Below are 17,776 nucleotides of genomic sequence, written 5' to 3' on the forward strand. Positions count from 1 at the left end.
AGAAAGCAAAGCAAACTACAGGAGGGGACAGGCTGCGGGATATTTACTGTCAATACAGCCGGAGAGAGAGGAGATATAAGGAGAGGGGAGGAGAGGGGAGCAGAGGCTGCAGACTGCAACCCAAATGAATGATCTGAGTGTAAAAATACCCATGCAGTTTCAGACAGAAAGTGGGTGGATTGAAGTCAACAAGGGATAGCTGAGGGTGTTTAACAAATGGTTTAGTGAAGGGCTAGTGAGGCAGGAAAGTACTTGAGGCACACAGAATAATAATGCTGTGCACGAGCATACTGAATCTGCAGTGCAATCTGAAGGGCACTTCCAGATCTGCCCTGAGACAGAGCAGTAGCTGGGATATTTTTGTGTGTGCCTGCATGCAAGACCCATCATTTACAAGTAATAAGATGAATAATAATGATTGAACTTAGAAAATAGTAATTGGAGCTAGTTTTCCAAAGCAGCTGGATATCACCATTGTAGCTCACACCAGAAAAAAAAAAATCTAAAAAAAATAGGCATACTTCATTGCTTCTCTCTCCTCTTCTTTATCCACAGAGGAATTAGGTGGCCTGAGCTTCACAGGGCAGGAAGGCTCTGAGCAGCTTGCTCTGAGTATCCCTCTACTTCCAGAGGCAGGTGAACGAGTGAAGAGTGAATTCACACTTTAGAGAGCAGCGAAGACCATCTTGCCATGAAACCATTCACAGATGAAGATGTAGAAATCTACATCCAGAGCAAGGTAAGGCTTTATCTGTCCAGATTTTCTGTCTCCCACACTAGGTGTTGATTCTGAAGGGTGCCAAACTTGACAGTTAGTTGCTCGCCTGCTGTCTTCATTTCTGAGACAAGACTGGGTGAAGTTTCATGAGAACTGTATTTCTAATGAGATTTCTAGGTTTCTGTTGCAGAATGTTATCAGGGATCTGAGCTGGTAGCCTAATTTTCCAAGGTGCTTGTCCTCTTCTTCTTCAGATGTCCTGAATTTTTGCTCCTGATCTGGAATTCCCGATATGAGACTAGCTGTAATTGCCAGCATTTAATCTAAGGAAAGGTCCTTGCCCTCTCCCTGTCCAGTGGTCTTGGCTTGACAGAAACAAGACTGAAACCACACCAAGGGTTGCCTCTAAGAAAGATTCATGTAGGAACTAGAGAGAGAGACAGAGAGACAGACAGACAGATATTGTTAGAATTCGCCCATCAGTCTGTCACCTCAGCTAAGGATACTTCTCTATATAGCATGATTAAAATAACATGCCTTATTAGCACATGTGGGCTGGAACCACGTTTTCTATTTTATGAGATGTTCCAGCACTCCATTTTTTTTTCCCATTATGAAATGAAGTAAAACAGAATAAAATCATCAATGAAACAATACTGTTTAATAAAAGCAACTCTAAGTGAGCCATAACATTTTTTAAAGCTGACGTGTTTCATCACAGTACTTAGCTAGGTCCTGTTTTATAGTCTGCTTTCCCCAACAAAATGCAAGACACCAAAGTGAAAAATCATTTCAAAATGGAAAACTGTAAAGCTTTCTTTTCTGTAAAGGAAGAAGTATTCTGGTACCATGAAGGGGCTGGTAAGAAAGGTTTGTTTTCTCTATGGAAATGTTTTGGTGACAAGTAGGTGTATTTCTTTGAGAACTTTCGTTTTCAGCCATGCAGTGTTGTGCACCGGAAAATCATTCCATGAGAATCTGTTCAGTAAGCTATAATAGCGAACACTTCTCTGAAGGTTTATAAAGCAGAGCTACAAAGGAGGGAACAGAGGGAAGCCATGCACAGGAAGATGCTCATATGACAGCCATAAGTACAGGGAACAGAAGCAGAGTGCAGTTAAGTGAGGCTCATAGTTGCCAATATTTTAGGTTCTACAGAAAGTCTGTTTTCTAGCAGCCCTCCAGCTCTGATGGATTCCTAGTTTCTGCCTACTCCTGAGCCTCCTGTCCAAGTGAGGCTGCCTAACCTTCAGGCAGCCCCAGTGCTGCTTGTCAAATGCTGCTTGTCTTTGAAAATAAGTCAACCACCTGGTGCAATGAATCTCTATGATACCAAAGATTTCTTCCTTAAGCTGCTCAGCAAAGGAAAAACTCAAGTGCATACGGAGTTGATGTGACTGGGCAAATAAGAACAAACACGAATGTTCTTAGCAATCCTCAGTAAATCCCAGTCCTGCTTTTTTCCTCCATAATAAAACCTTAACTGACCTTGTTGTTCTGGTTTTGTGCATTTGTTTTGGCATGATTTCCAAAGTTAAGACCTGGTAAGGGGAATGCCAGTAGGTAGTAGAAGCGGCTATCCAACAAAGAGCTTATTCTGTGTCTTCTCCCAACATGTCTGTGCCGGTGCTAAAGACATCTTAGATAAATGCCTTGGCTCTTCAGAAGCTGCATTCACTCACTCATGTTCTGTCTTCTGATTTTTATGCCTTCCCTTCTGTAGGAAGGTTATATTTTCCAATAGCATGATTAGGGAGCTAATTATGGTTAGCAAAAGTTAGCACCATCTGTCACATGCCCTTTGTTCTTTATCCCTGCCCCAGCGATGAGGAGTACATGCAGAAAGAGGTGTTTAGTGGTACCTTCCTTAACAGGTTTTTTGAGAGTCTATATTCTCTTAAAGATTTCATGACAACTGCTGTAACCTAGCCAGTAGGTGATGAAGGCACAATTAAATAAGGCCAGGCTGGGTTGGATGGATTCTCCCAGGATACTGGAGCTGGCAGAAAGTGTTTCTAGCAGGTGGCCCTTAGAGAGAACATAGTGTGAGCAATGCGTACAGAGGCACTCTTAGATCTCCGTTTGAGCTGACCCACAGCGATTTTATACTTTCAACAGAAAAAGTCTGCTTTTTGTGTCTAAAAGCTCTTAGAAGTGGACAACTTTCTCTACCGCTCATACCTTTTGCTTGTTTGAGAAACCATTAGGTATCTTGCTGAGCAAGTCAAGCTTATTGGACTGCTCTAAGGATTTCTTCTGGATGAGCAAAAACATGGTGGAGGAAATAGCTATAGCTATAGGTGGAGAAGTACTGTAAATGAAAGCTGAGATGAGGTGAAAATTAACATGGGCTAAAATTTTCCAGTGTAAATTTTCTTAAAAAAAAAAAAAAAAACGTACATGTAAGCTAGCTAAAACTGGTCTCGGAGGACAAGGATGAATTGGAATGAGGAGGAGGAGGGTGAATTACTAGGGAAATTAAAGGGTATTATATAAACATAAGGGACTACGCGTTGTTAGCATAGCAAAGAATCAGGATGTCAAGGGTAGATGACAGCCCAGCAAAGGGAATAATATGATACTACAGTCTGATGTATTTCCCACTTCCAAAAACTATTCAGGCTTAGTAAAAATACTGTTAACTTTGTTGGCTGGTGGGGGAGATAGTCAAACTCTGCTCATCTTCAAGCGCAGTGTTAGTCAATTGCTATTCATTGGTTAATTGATCTTTGACAAGCACTAGTCCTTTTTAGTCCATTGTATGGTCTGTTGTTGTGAAGAAGTGAATCTTTTTTGTCACCTCCCAGGGCTTGGGGACACATTTCAACACATTTGAGTGTTTTGTCTGACAGGTCAACATGTGACATAAAGGTGTCCAAAAGGGCTTTTCATGAAGTCCTTGTCAGTGGTATTTTCTAAAAGGGAGAAGAGTGTTATTTAGATGCTGAAGAAGATGCTAAGCAAGCAGGACACAGGAGTTTTAGAACAGAATCACAGAATGGTTTAGGTTGAAAGGGACCTTTAAAGATCATCTAATGCAACCTCCCTGCTGTGGGCAGTGACATCTTTCCTTAGATCAGGTTGCTCAAAGGCCCATCCAACCTGGCTTTTGGTGTTTACCAGCTCTGTCTCATGGTAAGTTGGTTGTAACACAAAGGGAACGATAAATTTTATTCCCAGTGCAGCACAGGCACAAATGTTTCAGGATGCTTTAAGTTGATTCTGTTTCCCACCAGAGACAGAGACTGCACTTACCTGTAATATGAAGTGTCTTTCTTGGAACTGACAGGTAGAACAGCGACGTTATCTGGTTTCCAAAGCGGTGGAGGAGGTGCAGAAAACCATCCAGCAACTGACCACAGAAATCAGCTGTAAGGCCACACGATTCCAGGCTATCTCCAACTCTGGCATTCACAATGAGAATATTAAGGTATGAACAAGAGCTCTAATATACTCTCTGGCAGCTTGTAGGCAGTCAGTAAGTGATTTCTCCATTGCACAAGTGTTTGTACGGACAGGTACTTCACCCAAAATGCCACAGATGATGTGTTGACACTTCACTGTGGAAGTTCTGGTGGCTGACTGGGTCATAGGGACATACTTGTGGACATCTTACAACTAGAGGAGCATCAGAGAGGGCTGGGTAAATCAGGCACAGCCTCTTTTTACAGCTGCTGCTTTTACAAAGAGCGTCTATTGCCAGAGCTGTCAATCTGCAAGCAGAAGCCAAAGCTCTTTGGGAGACAGAAAGAAAAAACTTGTACAGCAGTAACATAAGAAGACAAAAATGCTCATGCTTTCATGAGCTATGACTCATATTTTTCACAGGTGGAAAACCTGTCACCTCACTAAAAAAAGAAAAAAAAAAATCAAAAATCCTTCTTCCGCTATGAACATTAGAAAGCTTCTTCAGAAAAATATGTTTTTTCTTGGTCATGGATTGGAACTTCTTTTTTACTGGGAAGATATATGCTTATTAGTGGGAGAAGTTAAATGCCTCCCCATTTTAGACCATCAAATACCAAAATGATAATGTCCTGTCCCAGCTGTAACAGGAGAAGACTGGTTATTTCCTATGATACTTAACACAAGAATAACTAGAGTAAGGGTATAAGAAACAATCATAGCAATGGCAACTTCGGATGAAAATGATCTTTTTCATCTGAACTTGTTTACACACTCTAGCTATGTCAACCCTTATACTGAAATGCAGCCAGTTACGAAAGCAAACATGTAAAAGCATGAGGCAACTTTTGCAGCTGTCTAGGATTGAAAGGGAAGAATTTCACGTACCCCAGGGCTTGTGGTCTTGCCCATAGGAATGACCACAGTGATGTAAAACAGTGCCACATCCTGGTCTACGTGTTCCTTAGTGCCGTGGTCTGCCATCCGCCTCTCATACTGGAACGAACCTGCTTGGCTAATGAGGTCTGACAGGAGCAGGGTCAGGGTAAAATTGGTGTTCTGCAAAACAAAGCAGAACAACACCAAGGCGATCTATTCTGAGCAGTAATTTGGTATTACGGTAGGCTGATCTGAACAACTTCTGCTGAAAAGAAATCCTCAAAATATGTTTTCTTAAAAAGTGGCAGATTTGTTATTCATACTTAACTGAACCCAGTGCTATAAATCTGTGGAAGTCACACTGGGAGGGCCTGGCTAACTTTGTCCTGTAGGTATGAGTCAGCAAAGAATGGGTTAATAAGAAATTTTTTTTGTCTTGGGCTCTTCTGCTTCCAAAAAATAGAATCTTTAATATCATTGCTGACATAACTCAACCTAGAGGAGACTTGTGTCAAGGGAAAGCCAATGTATTAACTATTCTGTGTTTAATTTTGCAACGTCTTTTTTCTGTCAATTAAATTTAGAGTGACTTTTCAGAACTTTCAGCTTCTGGTTAAAAGGAATTAATTTAACACGGTGAGGGGGTCTAGATTTGTTGAGAAGCTACAAGTCTCCTTCTAAATATGCAGGGCTGAGTGGGGAATACCTAAGAAAAGTCTCTAGATATTCCATGTTTTTCTGTAACCCAGGGGACAAAAAGTCAAAATCTCTAATAAAAAACTTGAAATAAAATTCAGACGGACAAAATGGAATATTTTCTTTTTAAAACGTTTAAGTGTTTGTTTTAGTTGTGGCCCACCATTTTTGCAGCTGTAAACTGTGCAGGGCTGATGCAAAAGCTGTGGAGGCTTCAGTAAGGCGTAATGAGCAGGTTAGCATCCAGACTAATTATTAGTACAGCGCTGCCCTATGGCATTGCCAAGTGTTTAACTCTGTAATCTGGGGGGGGGGGCGGGATCCTTCAACAAATAGGCTCAAAGGAAGCTTGCAGCTTTGCTCTGTGAATGAATGACCTGGCACATGCTTTCTTTCTGTCCTGTGTACTTCTTGTTTTCCTTTCTGCTTCTCTCAGGATCAGCCAGCTTTACTGGCCAAGTGGTCAGCTATGCTTCGGGGGAAGCGCCCATTCCACCCATCCATCCAGGTACAAAGCCTCCCTGCCACCTGGTGCCTGCCAGTCCGTATGCCTCCTTCCTCCTCGCCCACCCTCTTCTTCAGACAACTTTCTCCGCCTAACCGATCCTCCCATGACTATTTCATCCTCCCTGCAAGAAACTTGCTTTTTTGCTGAAAGCGTAAATATTTTATTTCTAACCTAATGCTTCTGCCTCCCTGGGTTATCCTGGCCAGGATCACAAGAATAAGGCTGTATTTAATTGGCCCAGCATACTGCAGGCAGGTTTTTAATACAGCAGAATTGGCCATAAGTTACACACCCCAGAATTTGAGGCTCTTGTTCAAGCCTGTGACTTGTTGGGGCCCGTGGTCCGGATATGGCACGTAAGACCATCGTGTGAAAGACCATAGGTGTTGGGACTGGGATTTGTTTAGGCCAGGAGGACTCCAGCTGCCCAGCTTTACAGTGCCGTCCCCAGCCTTGTGATTTCTGGTGGTTCCTGGTAAGCCCCAGGTAGAGGAGCCTTTGACTTGTATGTGAAGGCACTCGCCTAACACCTGCAGCTCTTCCATTTAAAATCTGTTGGGTGCCAGTGCGTACAAGTCAGCTTCTTGGTAGGGGAAGAAATGGTTGTTTATCTGCAAATGTGGCCGAGGCAGTGAGATGAGCAGTAACTGCATGACAGCCATTGTATTTTTTCCTTATGGAGCCTAGCGCTTTGTTCCCGAGCTGCTCACAGGATTTCTCAGCCTCACCAAACCTGACTTGTGCAGGTCAGCTTGGTCTGCAGTGTCATCCTTCCAGTATCCTCCTGCCTTTAGGTGATTTATATCTGACAAAAGAAGGGCTTTCTGGTGTTTCCTTTGCCATTTCTGTGCTTCTGGCTGGCCATCTTTTGTATTTCAAATCGCTTGCCAAGGAGCAGAGAAAACCGGCCGTCACACGGCTGGAGACCGGCACTGAGCTGAAATGGGGGTCCCAGACCCACGGGCAGAAAGTGTGAATAGAAGCTCCAGAAAGGCTGCTGAGGACCATCAAAGCCCGCTAGTGCCCTCAGGACCCTGGCACCTCTGCAGTAATATTTTAAATGAGCTGAGCTACCAGGAAGGCCACCAGAATGTTTTGGATTATTACAGGAGAGTGACAAGGGCGTTTTGTTCACCTCGAGGTAATCACCTTGCAGCAACAACCGCCACTTCACATCCTGCTCGCGCAGCAGCTTCACCTTATTAATGCCAATGTAAATTAGGCTTGGTAGCAAGCGGAGCTGAAAAGCTTCTGAGTCAACATGGTAAGTCTGAAGGAGTTTGAACGCCCTCTCTGAATACCTGGAGCCACGATTGCCAAATGCTTCCAAACCAGTGTTTGGAGATGTCTGGCTATGCCTTGGGCCAGTAGGAGGTTTCATGGTATTTGTGTCACCTCATTCGCTCTTCGCAAATACTGGTTCAGCGCTGGTTTTGTTGGAAAATGGTCATTCCCAAAGTGAGGCCAGTTATTGTCTTGCAAACAAGCCTGCTCGTGGGTTTGTTATCCATCGGTTACTGTTTCCATCCCTACACTGTTTCTGGCTTCTGCTCAGCGGGAGATGCAGTTTCCTACAGTATGGCTGGCCAAGACCTGGGTTTATTTCTGAGAATGCCACTGCCTGTGGTAGGCTCAGGCATGTCACTTGCCTCACGTCTCTGTCTCTTAAAGGGCAGTCATGCGGAGTGAAACGCTTGTAAAATGAATGGGCCATAGCCTTATTTTACTAAAGTCTGTAGTGGACTTTGAAAGAGGTCAGAAAAGTGCCATAGTTATTACTACCATTGAGCTCTAGGCTTCTCTCTAGTAACTATTCTGAGGTAATAACTTGCACTATTTTATTTCCCTTTGCTGGATCTCAAAACATGCTCTCTGATGCTTTCCTGCTCCTTGGAAGCTGTTAGTTGTTACATCTCATGCAATTGCAGGCTAGAAATAACAAGGAATGGGGGAAACCATAGCAGGTGTCATGGCAAATCAGTCAGTGCGCTTTTGTCTTCTATGGGCCATGGCTGTCATATCGGACTCCTTCTAAGACAATTTTCTTTTAGTCTGCGTGCCTCCAAAGTGACCCTCGGACAGGCATGGAACAGGTCCTGGCTGTATTCAATTGCTCCTGCCATGCCATGGCTTTTCCTTCTCTCCAAAGCCCACAGTTTTACCTATTACTTCCTTAACCCTCTTTTCCTTACTTCAGGCTCGTGGATCTGCCTTTGTCTCCTCTCTCAATCTCTCTGCACTCTCCTAGGTCTTAGCACCCAGCCAGTTCCTCATCACAGTCCCTCTGCGTGGCCTGGCCGGGTACAGGGAATGCCAGGTACGGCACTGGCGTTATTACACCGTGCACGGAGCCAAGCTCCTCTCCTCCGTACGGGACCCTGAGGAATTGCATCAATGGCTAGAGGTGGAGCAGTTCTCAAAAAGCCTTCAGCAGTGGCACGAAACGGATGTGAACATCGAAGGTGATCTGGTTCCAGCCAAAGTGCTTATCGTCTTCCGGGAGCTGGTGGAGAAGTCGATTATCTCCTGTAACCTCTCCAGTGAGTTTAGTGGGGACAGGTATAACGGGACTGTCTGTCTTCTGCAGCTGATAGAGGGAACCATCACACACACAAACTGTTTGTTTGACTCACATGGTCAGAAGTTAAAAAACAATAAACCCCTCCAAAATCAGGGAGCCTTTAGCCCGTTGCAGTGATGACGTAGACCTGCACTGAAGATAGAATTAAGTAGTTCTTGGGCTCTTCATACCCAAGGTGTCGCTCCTTTCTTAGGAATTTGGGTAGGATCTGCAGCAACATCACCCTCACAGTTCAACCAAGATGCAACCCAGATTTTCAGAACATTTAGGAATTTGTTTGGGAAAAATCTTTTTCTGCTACAGCACCTGCAATATATCTAGACTATCAAGGAAAATTGGATACAGGGAAGGTGCATAAATTGGAGGAGAAAGTGCTTGAAGATGTGTATAGGGCAAATAATTGAGGAAACCTCAGCTGCCCATAGCTTTCCAGCATGGGGTGGTGGGAACTAAGTAGAAGAACTTCTACTTAAGCAAAGTCTGTTGGACAAATGCTCTTTTCCCCGGTGTCCAGGTTACTCCAGCGCTGTTCAGCAGAACCGGACTCAGGAAATTTGCTTTCAGTAATGGTGCTGCTCCCTCTGTGAGCAATCTAAACTGCCTGTTTATTTCCTGTGGCTATTCATACTAGAAGTGCTGATCACTGACATAACGCAATCAGTGGTGCATGTAACATGCCTTTATAGCTACAACATCTGTAGCAAGATGCCGGCTGAACAGTGATCCTCATGCTTAATTCTTAGCATCCTAGAGGCGTGTTATAGACTTCAGCTAACGAACACTTGGTTTGGTCCAAGCTAAATAGTCTGTGCCCATCTTTTCACATTAAGGTACTGTGACATGATCAAATCCGGACTGTGGTGCCTCTTCTCATAGCATGTTTCCAGGATGACTTTACTTAGCAGCAGCCTAATATGGGTCTTCTGTATTCCAGAGAAATAGGAGCCATTTCCACTCATCTGATTGCACTCTGAATTTTAGTCACAGCAGAAAACATGTTAAAGTTAAGCTCAGCTAGATCATTGCATTCTTCCAGGAAATACTTGTTATCATAGAAATGATTACACGTTGAAAGATGAAAGGTTGGAAGGTTGAAATTTCACCGTTGTGGCTCACAGAAAAGATCAGGTGGAATGGGCTTGTATCTGAGACTTTACTTATGTGAAAATCATTGTGTTGAAGTGAAAACCTGCCATGTTTTCTAGTAGCAGTACATCAAGTTGTTGGGCCAGGAGACGTACTTCCATGGGACCCAGGGAGTGATGTTTGGGCTGATGATTCTGATGCCTTTTTTGTAAGGCCAGCTGGGAGGAGATGAGCTAAGATGAAGTCAGGAGGAGTAATTACCATTTTTGTTTGTTTCTGTGAAGAATGAACTTCCTTCATCCCACAGTACAGCTAAAGTTACAGAAAAAATTCCCTGATTTCATTGCTTCCCTGTTTTTTAACTCTGAGCTCCAGCAAAACTAGTTTTTGAGGTGTCTTGCTTTTCATTAGTGGAAAAATAGGTAGCCCAATTGCAATGCTTTTGGAAAAATAGGTAGCCCAATTGCAATGCTTTTGGAAATGCTGTGAACATATTTGCATGCTGACACAGTGGTTGCTCTAATGCTTTTCAGCTGCTGGGTATCCCTGCTGAGGGCTTGGGAGCAGTGCAGTTCCTGTTTTGGTGCCAGGCTTGGCTCAGCAGGGAAACAACATGCAGATTTTACTGAGGGTTATAAAGTTCTGGTTGAGATGGACTCCACTATTTGCAAGGTAATTCAACACTGTGCTTTCTGGAGGGGATGCTAAATTGCCATTGGCAGTAGGCAGATATTTCCTCTGTGAGGGCAGAAGAGGTTGCCATCCCAAATGTTCATCACTGTCCCTACGAGTCTGCTGTGCGGGCTCCTTGTGGAACTGCACTCTAGCCCACGCCAATCAAAGTGAGGTGGGTTAACACGCTACTATTTAAACTGCTTGTGGTAATCTGCTCTGTCTTTTACTTCGGTGGGTTAGAGCATGATCATGCAATTGGCTCAGATGGCAAAGCTGAAGGAACAGTCATCCTGCCAGAGTGACAGGGAAAGCTGGGGACAGAAACTTCTTCCACGAACGCAGCTGGACTAACAGGGAACATCTCACTTAGTCCATTAGTTGCAGCTTTCATTCCTTTCTGCTCTCTTAGAGCATGTTGTTCCTGGAGATGAGCTACTCTTCTTTCACGGAGGAAACTTCTTTCCTCCAAATCACCATGGAAGTAACTTTTTGACACTCGGCAGCCCCGGTGAGGCAAGCAGTTAGCCCTGTTTGTATGACTGCTCTGCACAACAGGTCCTAAATTCTTGCATTGTCTTCTGTGCAAGTGCATCTCCGGAAACGAAACTTAGAGATACCCCACAAAACATTCTGAATGACTGGCAAGGGTAAGTCATTTGGTCTGATTATGGATTCTTTGAAGGAATAAGGACATCTTTAGATATGAAGCATTCATCTGGTCCCCTCTAATCTGCAGTGATCTCCTTATACTGTACCATTAGAAATGTTAGGTTGCACCAGTTGTCTATCTGTATTTTTAAGCAGCTGGTCCTAGGATTTAACAGGACCCACAAAGGAAAACAAAAGTGTGGTAATTGGGCATAAAATTGAGACCTTAGTTGTTGCTTCATCTTCTTCCTGTTCTCATTCTCCAGGGTAGATTTAGATGATAAGTCTTTTTCTTGTATTCTGCTTATGGCATTGAAGAGAAAGTGTTAAGACAGACCAATAGAACTGCAAGACCCTAGACAGGCTCTTGCTTGGCTTGTGGAAAAGGACATTTTCATCTTTATTATCTTTTCTTGTTCCTTCACAGGTAAAGTGACAGTGCTGGAGAGCTTCAGCTCAGTGGTCCGGGTGGCTGTGGAGACATCAGAATCCCAGGTCGAGGTGGAGCTGGTCCCTGCTGTGGAGATTCCAACTTGTTGGCCCGAGAAAGCCCGGTGGCCTCGTTGCCTTAAGCGTTGGCCTTCCCAGGAAAAAGTGCAGTGCATCAAGGTGAACAGTGTGAAAAGCACTATTAAGTCTGTGCTGGAATTTACCTCACAGGTGTCTGACAGTGGTTTCCCAAATGGAGAACTGCATGGTGATGCAGGCAACAGTACAGTTGGAAGGTGTATTCTCTAGAGAAGCAACGTTTCAAAGTATTCTGTCAAATTTTATTGGGATTTTTTTTCCTCCTTACAGTGGTGAATTCTATGGAAGAAAAACTGAGTTAACTGTTTATTGCATGAGTCTCTCACACACAGCTCTGCCTGTGTAGCTCAGTGCTGACAGGCATCATTCTTGCTGTTCTGCTCTGCCTCCTTTAAGCCTTCTGCAAATGGGCTGCTATCTTGCAGTTTTCCCTCTGGCCTAATCCCATCTTCCCCTACAATGCTTATGGCTGGATTCTGGCACTCCAACTCAACCCAGTTGCTATGTTCATGCAGGTCCCATTCCGCCTTCCAGTCCCGCTCCCCTCTCATGCACGACCTGCTGCTCCATGGCAAAGTGCCTGCAGAGCTGCACCTCTGCTTTAGTAGCACAGCTGGTACTGTACCTGATGGCTCTAGAGCTGGGTCTCCTGGGAGTAACTGGTATCAGCACACAAGGAAACAAAACAAATTGCGTGTTTGTTTGACTAAGAATTAGGATGGGAGCATGACTCATGTTTGCTGCCTCTGCTAACCCTGTTTAGAATACAGTTTGAGAGATGTCACACATCCTTCTTGTAACATCTCTCTGCACTGCTCAGAGAATTTTGCCTCTGATCTGGTGTCACACTTCCCCTTTTGTCCACAGTCGCTTGGTTTCGACCTTTTGGCCCGCTCCAATTATCACTGGCAGCTGTGTTTCTCCCGCGCTGAGCATATACTCATGGAAGGACTTGATGAAGATGGTGGTTGTCGCATGAAGTGCTTCAGGGTCATGAGGCAGATGAAGGAAGATGTCTGGTGTGCTGGAAATAAACCTGTCATCACAGCTTATCACCTTCAGGTAGGCATGATCATGATACCAAGATACGGTTTCAGTATCTGTTGCAGCGGCTTCCATCCAGTAATGTCAAAATATCACGGCGTAAATCACTGTAGCATCTATGTAACTTCTAAGGTAACTGTCAAAACTGCAGTACTATTTCATTACTTTACAGTGGCAAGAAGTTCAGTAAATATATATGCCAAACTTCAATAAGAAACTAAAGCCTGTAGGAACATTGTGATTGCAGCAACATAAATAACGTTAAGAGTTGAGGCCCCTGCTCTGTTTTGACTTCACATAGGCATTGTAATATTGTCTTTAATAGCACGGTTGCCTCCTGCTTCTTGACTATCCCAGCCATCCGTATCCACCTATCTGTCTGGAGGAAAATTGTGCGTTTGTCTTTGTGGATATCCACCAAACAAAATTCTCTTAGGTGAGCCTTATTTCATGAATGAGGTGCAAACTACAGTGCTGGTGGTGTTTCACCTGGGGTGGGAAAGGAAGAAAGAGATAAAGGGGTGGTGGCATCCTCCCTGCACGTACTTCAGGGTTCAAGATGGCTTCAAACAACATTTGTGAAGAAGAGACAGAAGGCTCTGCTATGACTGTGTCCCCACACCTGACAGCTGCAGACACTGGTGGACCACAGGCAGCACCATTTATCAGACAGTAGAGCAATCCTGTTTTCTGGGTCTCCATCCTCCTGGAGCTGCCAGGGAGAGGCTGTTCTTCTCCTATCTTGAAGCCTCAAGCCACTAGGCTTCCACAGTAGTTACTGATCTTTTGGTGTCCAAGACCAGATGCAATGCCAAGATTTCCCCTAAAGAAAAGGTTGCGACTATCAAATGCTATTATAGTCATGGGACTCATCTAAGTCATGATGGAGTCAAAAAAGAGTTGACGAGGCTGTTTATAGCTTAGCAGAATGCAAAAATTCTCAGTGCCTGTAAAAACAACCTGGTAGGAAAACTGTTTTAGGTAGGAGAAAAACCATTTAACCATTAGTAACGATCTCTTTCTGTGGCTGAAGGAGAAGGAGGTGCAGGAAGTGCTGTTGCACAGACTCTTGATCAAAATAAAAAGCTCTTTAGAAGCTCTTCAGTTCTTTACTGTAACTGTACTTCAGGCTTTTACTGCAAGAGAGGATTAGTTTACCAGACAGAAGGAATGCTTCAACACTACTTACGTTTAAAAAAAAAAAAAGAGAGAGAGAGAGTGAGAAACAGTCAGTGGATAAACCAGCAGTTGAGCAGAGGCTTAGTGTCAAGTTTCTTCACGTTATCAGGTTTCCCCTGTCAGAGTTATCCAACAATTATGATTAAACAAGACTCCATATGAAAAAGGTCCTCTATGACAGAGGAAATCCTTCCCCCAGAAGTTGTGAAAGCCTTAGAGGACCGAGTAAGCACACTCATTACGCTTACCTCCGTAGGAATGAAGTTCAAGATCGGGAAGTCCAAAAAGACCTAGGTACATTTTGAAAGCCAACTCTATGCCTCCGGTAGACAGCTGGCAGTTAGGGATGGACGGTTCAGCAAATGCTGGGGATAGATCACCTGTTTGACACCTGATGGGAAGAGCAGCACTATTTTCCTTGCCTCCAGAAACTTCGTTGCATTTGCTGCTCATGGATCTTGCTGAAGTAGTTTTAGTGTGAGGAAAGGTAACTAACTGCTCTGCAAGTCTCCAAGGAGTAGCTCTCGCAGAGTTACAGCTTGAATTCCTCACTATGGCTTTTGTTCCCCAGCAACATTTAAAAAAAGGTCTTAGTGGTTATTGCAGCTGTGAACAAAAAATTGTTCACATTTGAAAAGCTGCCTGCGAAGAAATTTGGCAGCAATACAACTATTGCAAGGCCTACTGCAGGAAAAAAACAAACCAGGCAATCTAGAAAAGTGTGGCTTATTTTGATGAAATTCTACCTCTGAAGAAACAGAGGAGTCAAAGGCTGCAGTTTGGCCACATCTCACAGCGTCTGTGGGTCTCTTTTGGGCCGCTGAATCTGCAAAATAAAATTGGGATTCAGAGGCCAGTAATGAACTTAGCAGAATTATTGAACCCAAGATGGGTGACTTTGTACTTTAAAAACTGATTTCAGGTTGACCAAAGCAGTCAGTATGACTTTTTTGGTACAGTAAGTGTAAGTACCTGGAGAAAATTCTTCTCAGTCATAAGCAAGTCTGAAAAATGCAACATGGGCATGTAAAAGTAATACTGTAAGAGCAATAATAATATGCATTTTGTTATTTTCACTATAGATTTCTCAAATGTAACATTACATAAAATAAACATGGGGGAATAGAACATAGCACTTGCTGTAAGTATTACATATCAGAAAAAAACAGGCTGCACTTGACCAAAAAGCATGCCCTGCACCTGCAATAGTTGCTTGGAGTCTCAGTCTGGGATGCAGGTCTGTGTGCATCTTCAGCACAAATACAGCTGAAGCTAACAAATAATTACGTTAGTCTGGTTATTCTTCTCTTAGCACCTACCGGCTTCTACACCTTGTATAATAGGCCATTTTCGACACCCTAAAGTGCCTGGCATTTCTACAGAGGCTCCTGCTGGAGGATGGAAAATAGGCTAAGGTTATTTTAGCAAGACCATTTTTCTTGGGCTCCCGGCCCAGTCAATAGAGAAGGAGAGATCCTAACCAGGCACGTCAGAGTTGCTCTGCCTGATCCCCGGAGGAGGCTTTAGTTGCAATCCCTCCATCGCAGCAATGTTAACATGGGGAGATAGCAGTGCGAGTCTTTCTGATTTCCAAAGCTGTCAGCCACTTACCAGCACTAAAACTGCCTTAGTAAGCTGTGTGAGCCCTCAACAGAACCTCTAACACCTCTCCTCTCCCATCTGCTTCTTGCAGACAGTGCTATTCTGGACGTGTGAAAAATACCCACGCACCAAGGATTGGCGCTGCTTCCCCGAAGCCTTTCTGAGGCTGGTACAGAAGCTGCACAAGTGCGTAAGCCAGCACTTCCTCAAGCATTACTTTGTCAAGAACACCAATCTGCTCAAATATGCCAACACCAGTGACCTGGACCTGATGGCCAGCAAGCTCGCGGTCTTCTTGGAGGACCCCGTCTTCTGCCTGGACTGAGGCAGGAAAAGGTCTACTCACCCCAAACCTGAGCTGATCCCCCGCCTCCTCTCCCCGCCTGTGGTTGTTCTTCGTGTCCTTCCAGTAGATGTTGCAGCTGGCTTTGTAAGACAGTTGGCACATGCAGCGTGAAAGAGAAGTGTCAAGCTGGCAGCAGTGGGCGGTGAAAACTGATGGGAGGTATCGCTTGATGCCCAGCTGATCTAATTTGCTTTCAACGGTGACAGCCTTCCTGGAAGCTACAGCCAGTGAAACCCAACTTTCTGTGTCAGTCAGAGCAGGCAACTGCCTCGTTCTCCGTCTCCAGTCTTGTGGCACCTAAGCAGAAAGATGGTGCAAAGAAGTCTCGCTCGGCTGCCTACCCGCTGTGTAACCTAGCACATGTATTGTTGCCGCTTCCCCCTTTCTCACAAGGACAGCGGGTTTAATTCCCTGCTTACCTCACAGGCCAGCTCCGCAGGAGAGCAGAGGAACATTTCTGAAGTGTACTGAAGCTGGAAGCTTTCTCAGAGGCACTTTGATGCCTCTGTCTCCAATTAAATGGGATCCTGCTCCAGTACGAAGATAACCGTGTTGCTCGTGTTGAATAGCTCAAGGGAAGCAAGAGGAGGAACGGTGGTTTTTGCCTCCTCTTCCTTTTATTCTCCTCCACTTCCATTTTTCTTCCAGTTGCTTCAAATATGTTTTCTTCGTGTTTGCCTTTGCCAGTTGTGTTAGTGCCATACAACCAGGGGGCTTTGCCAGAGCCGAGTTCGCTCCCACCCCTGGCTCCATCCAGCAGGCTGGAGGCGGAGCAGGTCTTTCCCTAGTTGTTAGCACCCACATATTTTTGGGGTGGTATACAGAAAGAGAATATTTTTCAAAAGCTGTTAGCTCCAAAACCCCCAGTCCTTTTAATATTATGGATGTTTAAAAAGAAAATCGGTTTTAGTGTTTTAAAAGAACAGAGTTCTAGAATGAGTATAAAGAATGTTGGTTTTAATGTTATTAAATCACTGAAACTAAACCAAAGTGGCCTTTTTTTTTTTTCTCACACTTGCACAGGAATGTAAATAAGTATCTCCTTTGCCAAGGGAGGTGGCAGAGAGAGGATTTGCAGCCCCTATTCCAGGGAGCTGCTGCAGTGGATGGCCTGCAAGATGACCATCCGTGGCAGAGCATCTCCCCCTTGTGTCAAATTGTGGTCTAACCATGCATCTTTAGCACAGCCTCTGCTTTCTGGCTTGATTTCGTATGCCGGAGTATGTTCAGAAGTCCATGGGCACAGATGGGATTTATCCCAGGGTACTGAAGGAGCTAGGGGATGTTATGGCAAGACCCCTCTCGATCATCTACCAAAGGTCTTGGGAGTCCGGGGAGGTCCCTGCTGACTGGAAGCTAGCCAGTGTTATTCCAATTTACAAGAAGGATGTGAGGGAAGAGCCCAGGGAGCTACAGACCTGTTAGTCTAACCTCTGTTCCTGCAAAAATTATGGAGAAGATTATACTGGGTACTATCGAAAGGCATTTAAAGAACAATGCAATCATCAGGCACAGTCAACGTGGCTTCACAAAGGGAAAGTCCCGTTTAACTCATTTGATATCCTTCTGTGTTAGGGTCACCTGCCTAATGGATGAAGGGAAGGCAGTGGACGTAGTTTTTCTGGATTTTAGTAAGGCTTTTGTTACTGTCCCTCACAGCATCCTTCTGGACAAGCTGTCCAGCTGTGGGATGAGCAGGTTGACGGTGTGCTGGGTGAAGAACTGACTGAAGGGCAGAGCTCAAGGGGTTGTAGGGAATGGGGCTACGTCTGGCTGCTGACCGGTCACCAGCAGTGTTCCTCAGGGTTCAATTCTAGGGCCAGTTCTGTTCAATGTATTTATCACCGATCTGGATGCAGGAGTTGAATGCACCATTAGCAA

At 44.5% G+C, this 17,776-nt stretch overlaps 1 protein-coding gene across 3 annotated transcripts; it reads left to right on the forward strand.

Annotated features, from left to right (window-relative positions):
• The first annotated feature begins 55 nt into the window (after positions 1-55).
• On the forward strand, positions 56-16,897 carry MAB21L3 (mab-21 like 3). Of its 3 annotated transcripts, none has more exons than XM_052794878.1 (8): positions 56-170; positions 556-739; positions 4,008-4,148; positions 6,135-6,206; positions 8,455-8,746; positions 11,624-11,805; positions 12,592-12,786; positions 15,641-16,897. In XM_052794878.1, the coding sequence occupies exons 2-8, from the start codon at positions 692-694 to the stop codon at positions 15,872-15,874; spliced, it is 1,164 nt and encodes a 387-aa protein (XP_052650838.1). In that variant the 5' UTR covers positions 56-170; positions 556-691; the 3' UTR covers positions 15,875-16,897. The 3 variants fall into 3 exon arrangements, with proteins under 3 accessions (XP_052650838.1, XP_052650836.1, XP_052650837.1); XM_052794876.1 differs by having other exon boundaries at positions 63-396; XM_052794877.1 differs by lacking the exon at positions 56-170 and having other exon boundaries at positions 464-739.
• The last annotated feature ends 879 nt before the right edge of the window (positions 16,898-17,776 follow it).

This window comes from Harpia harpyja, chromosome 8 (genome assembly GCF_026419915.1).
Source record: "Harpia harpyja isolate bHarHar1 chromosome 8, bHarHar1 primary haplotype, whole genome shotgun sequence".
Lineage (NCBI taxonomy): Eukaryota > Metazoa > Chordata > Aves > Accipitriformes > Accipitridae > Harpia > Harpia harpyja.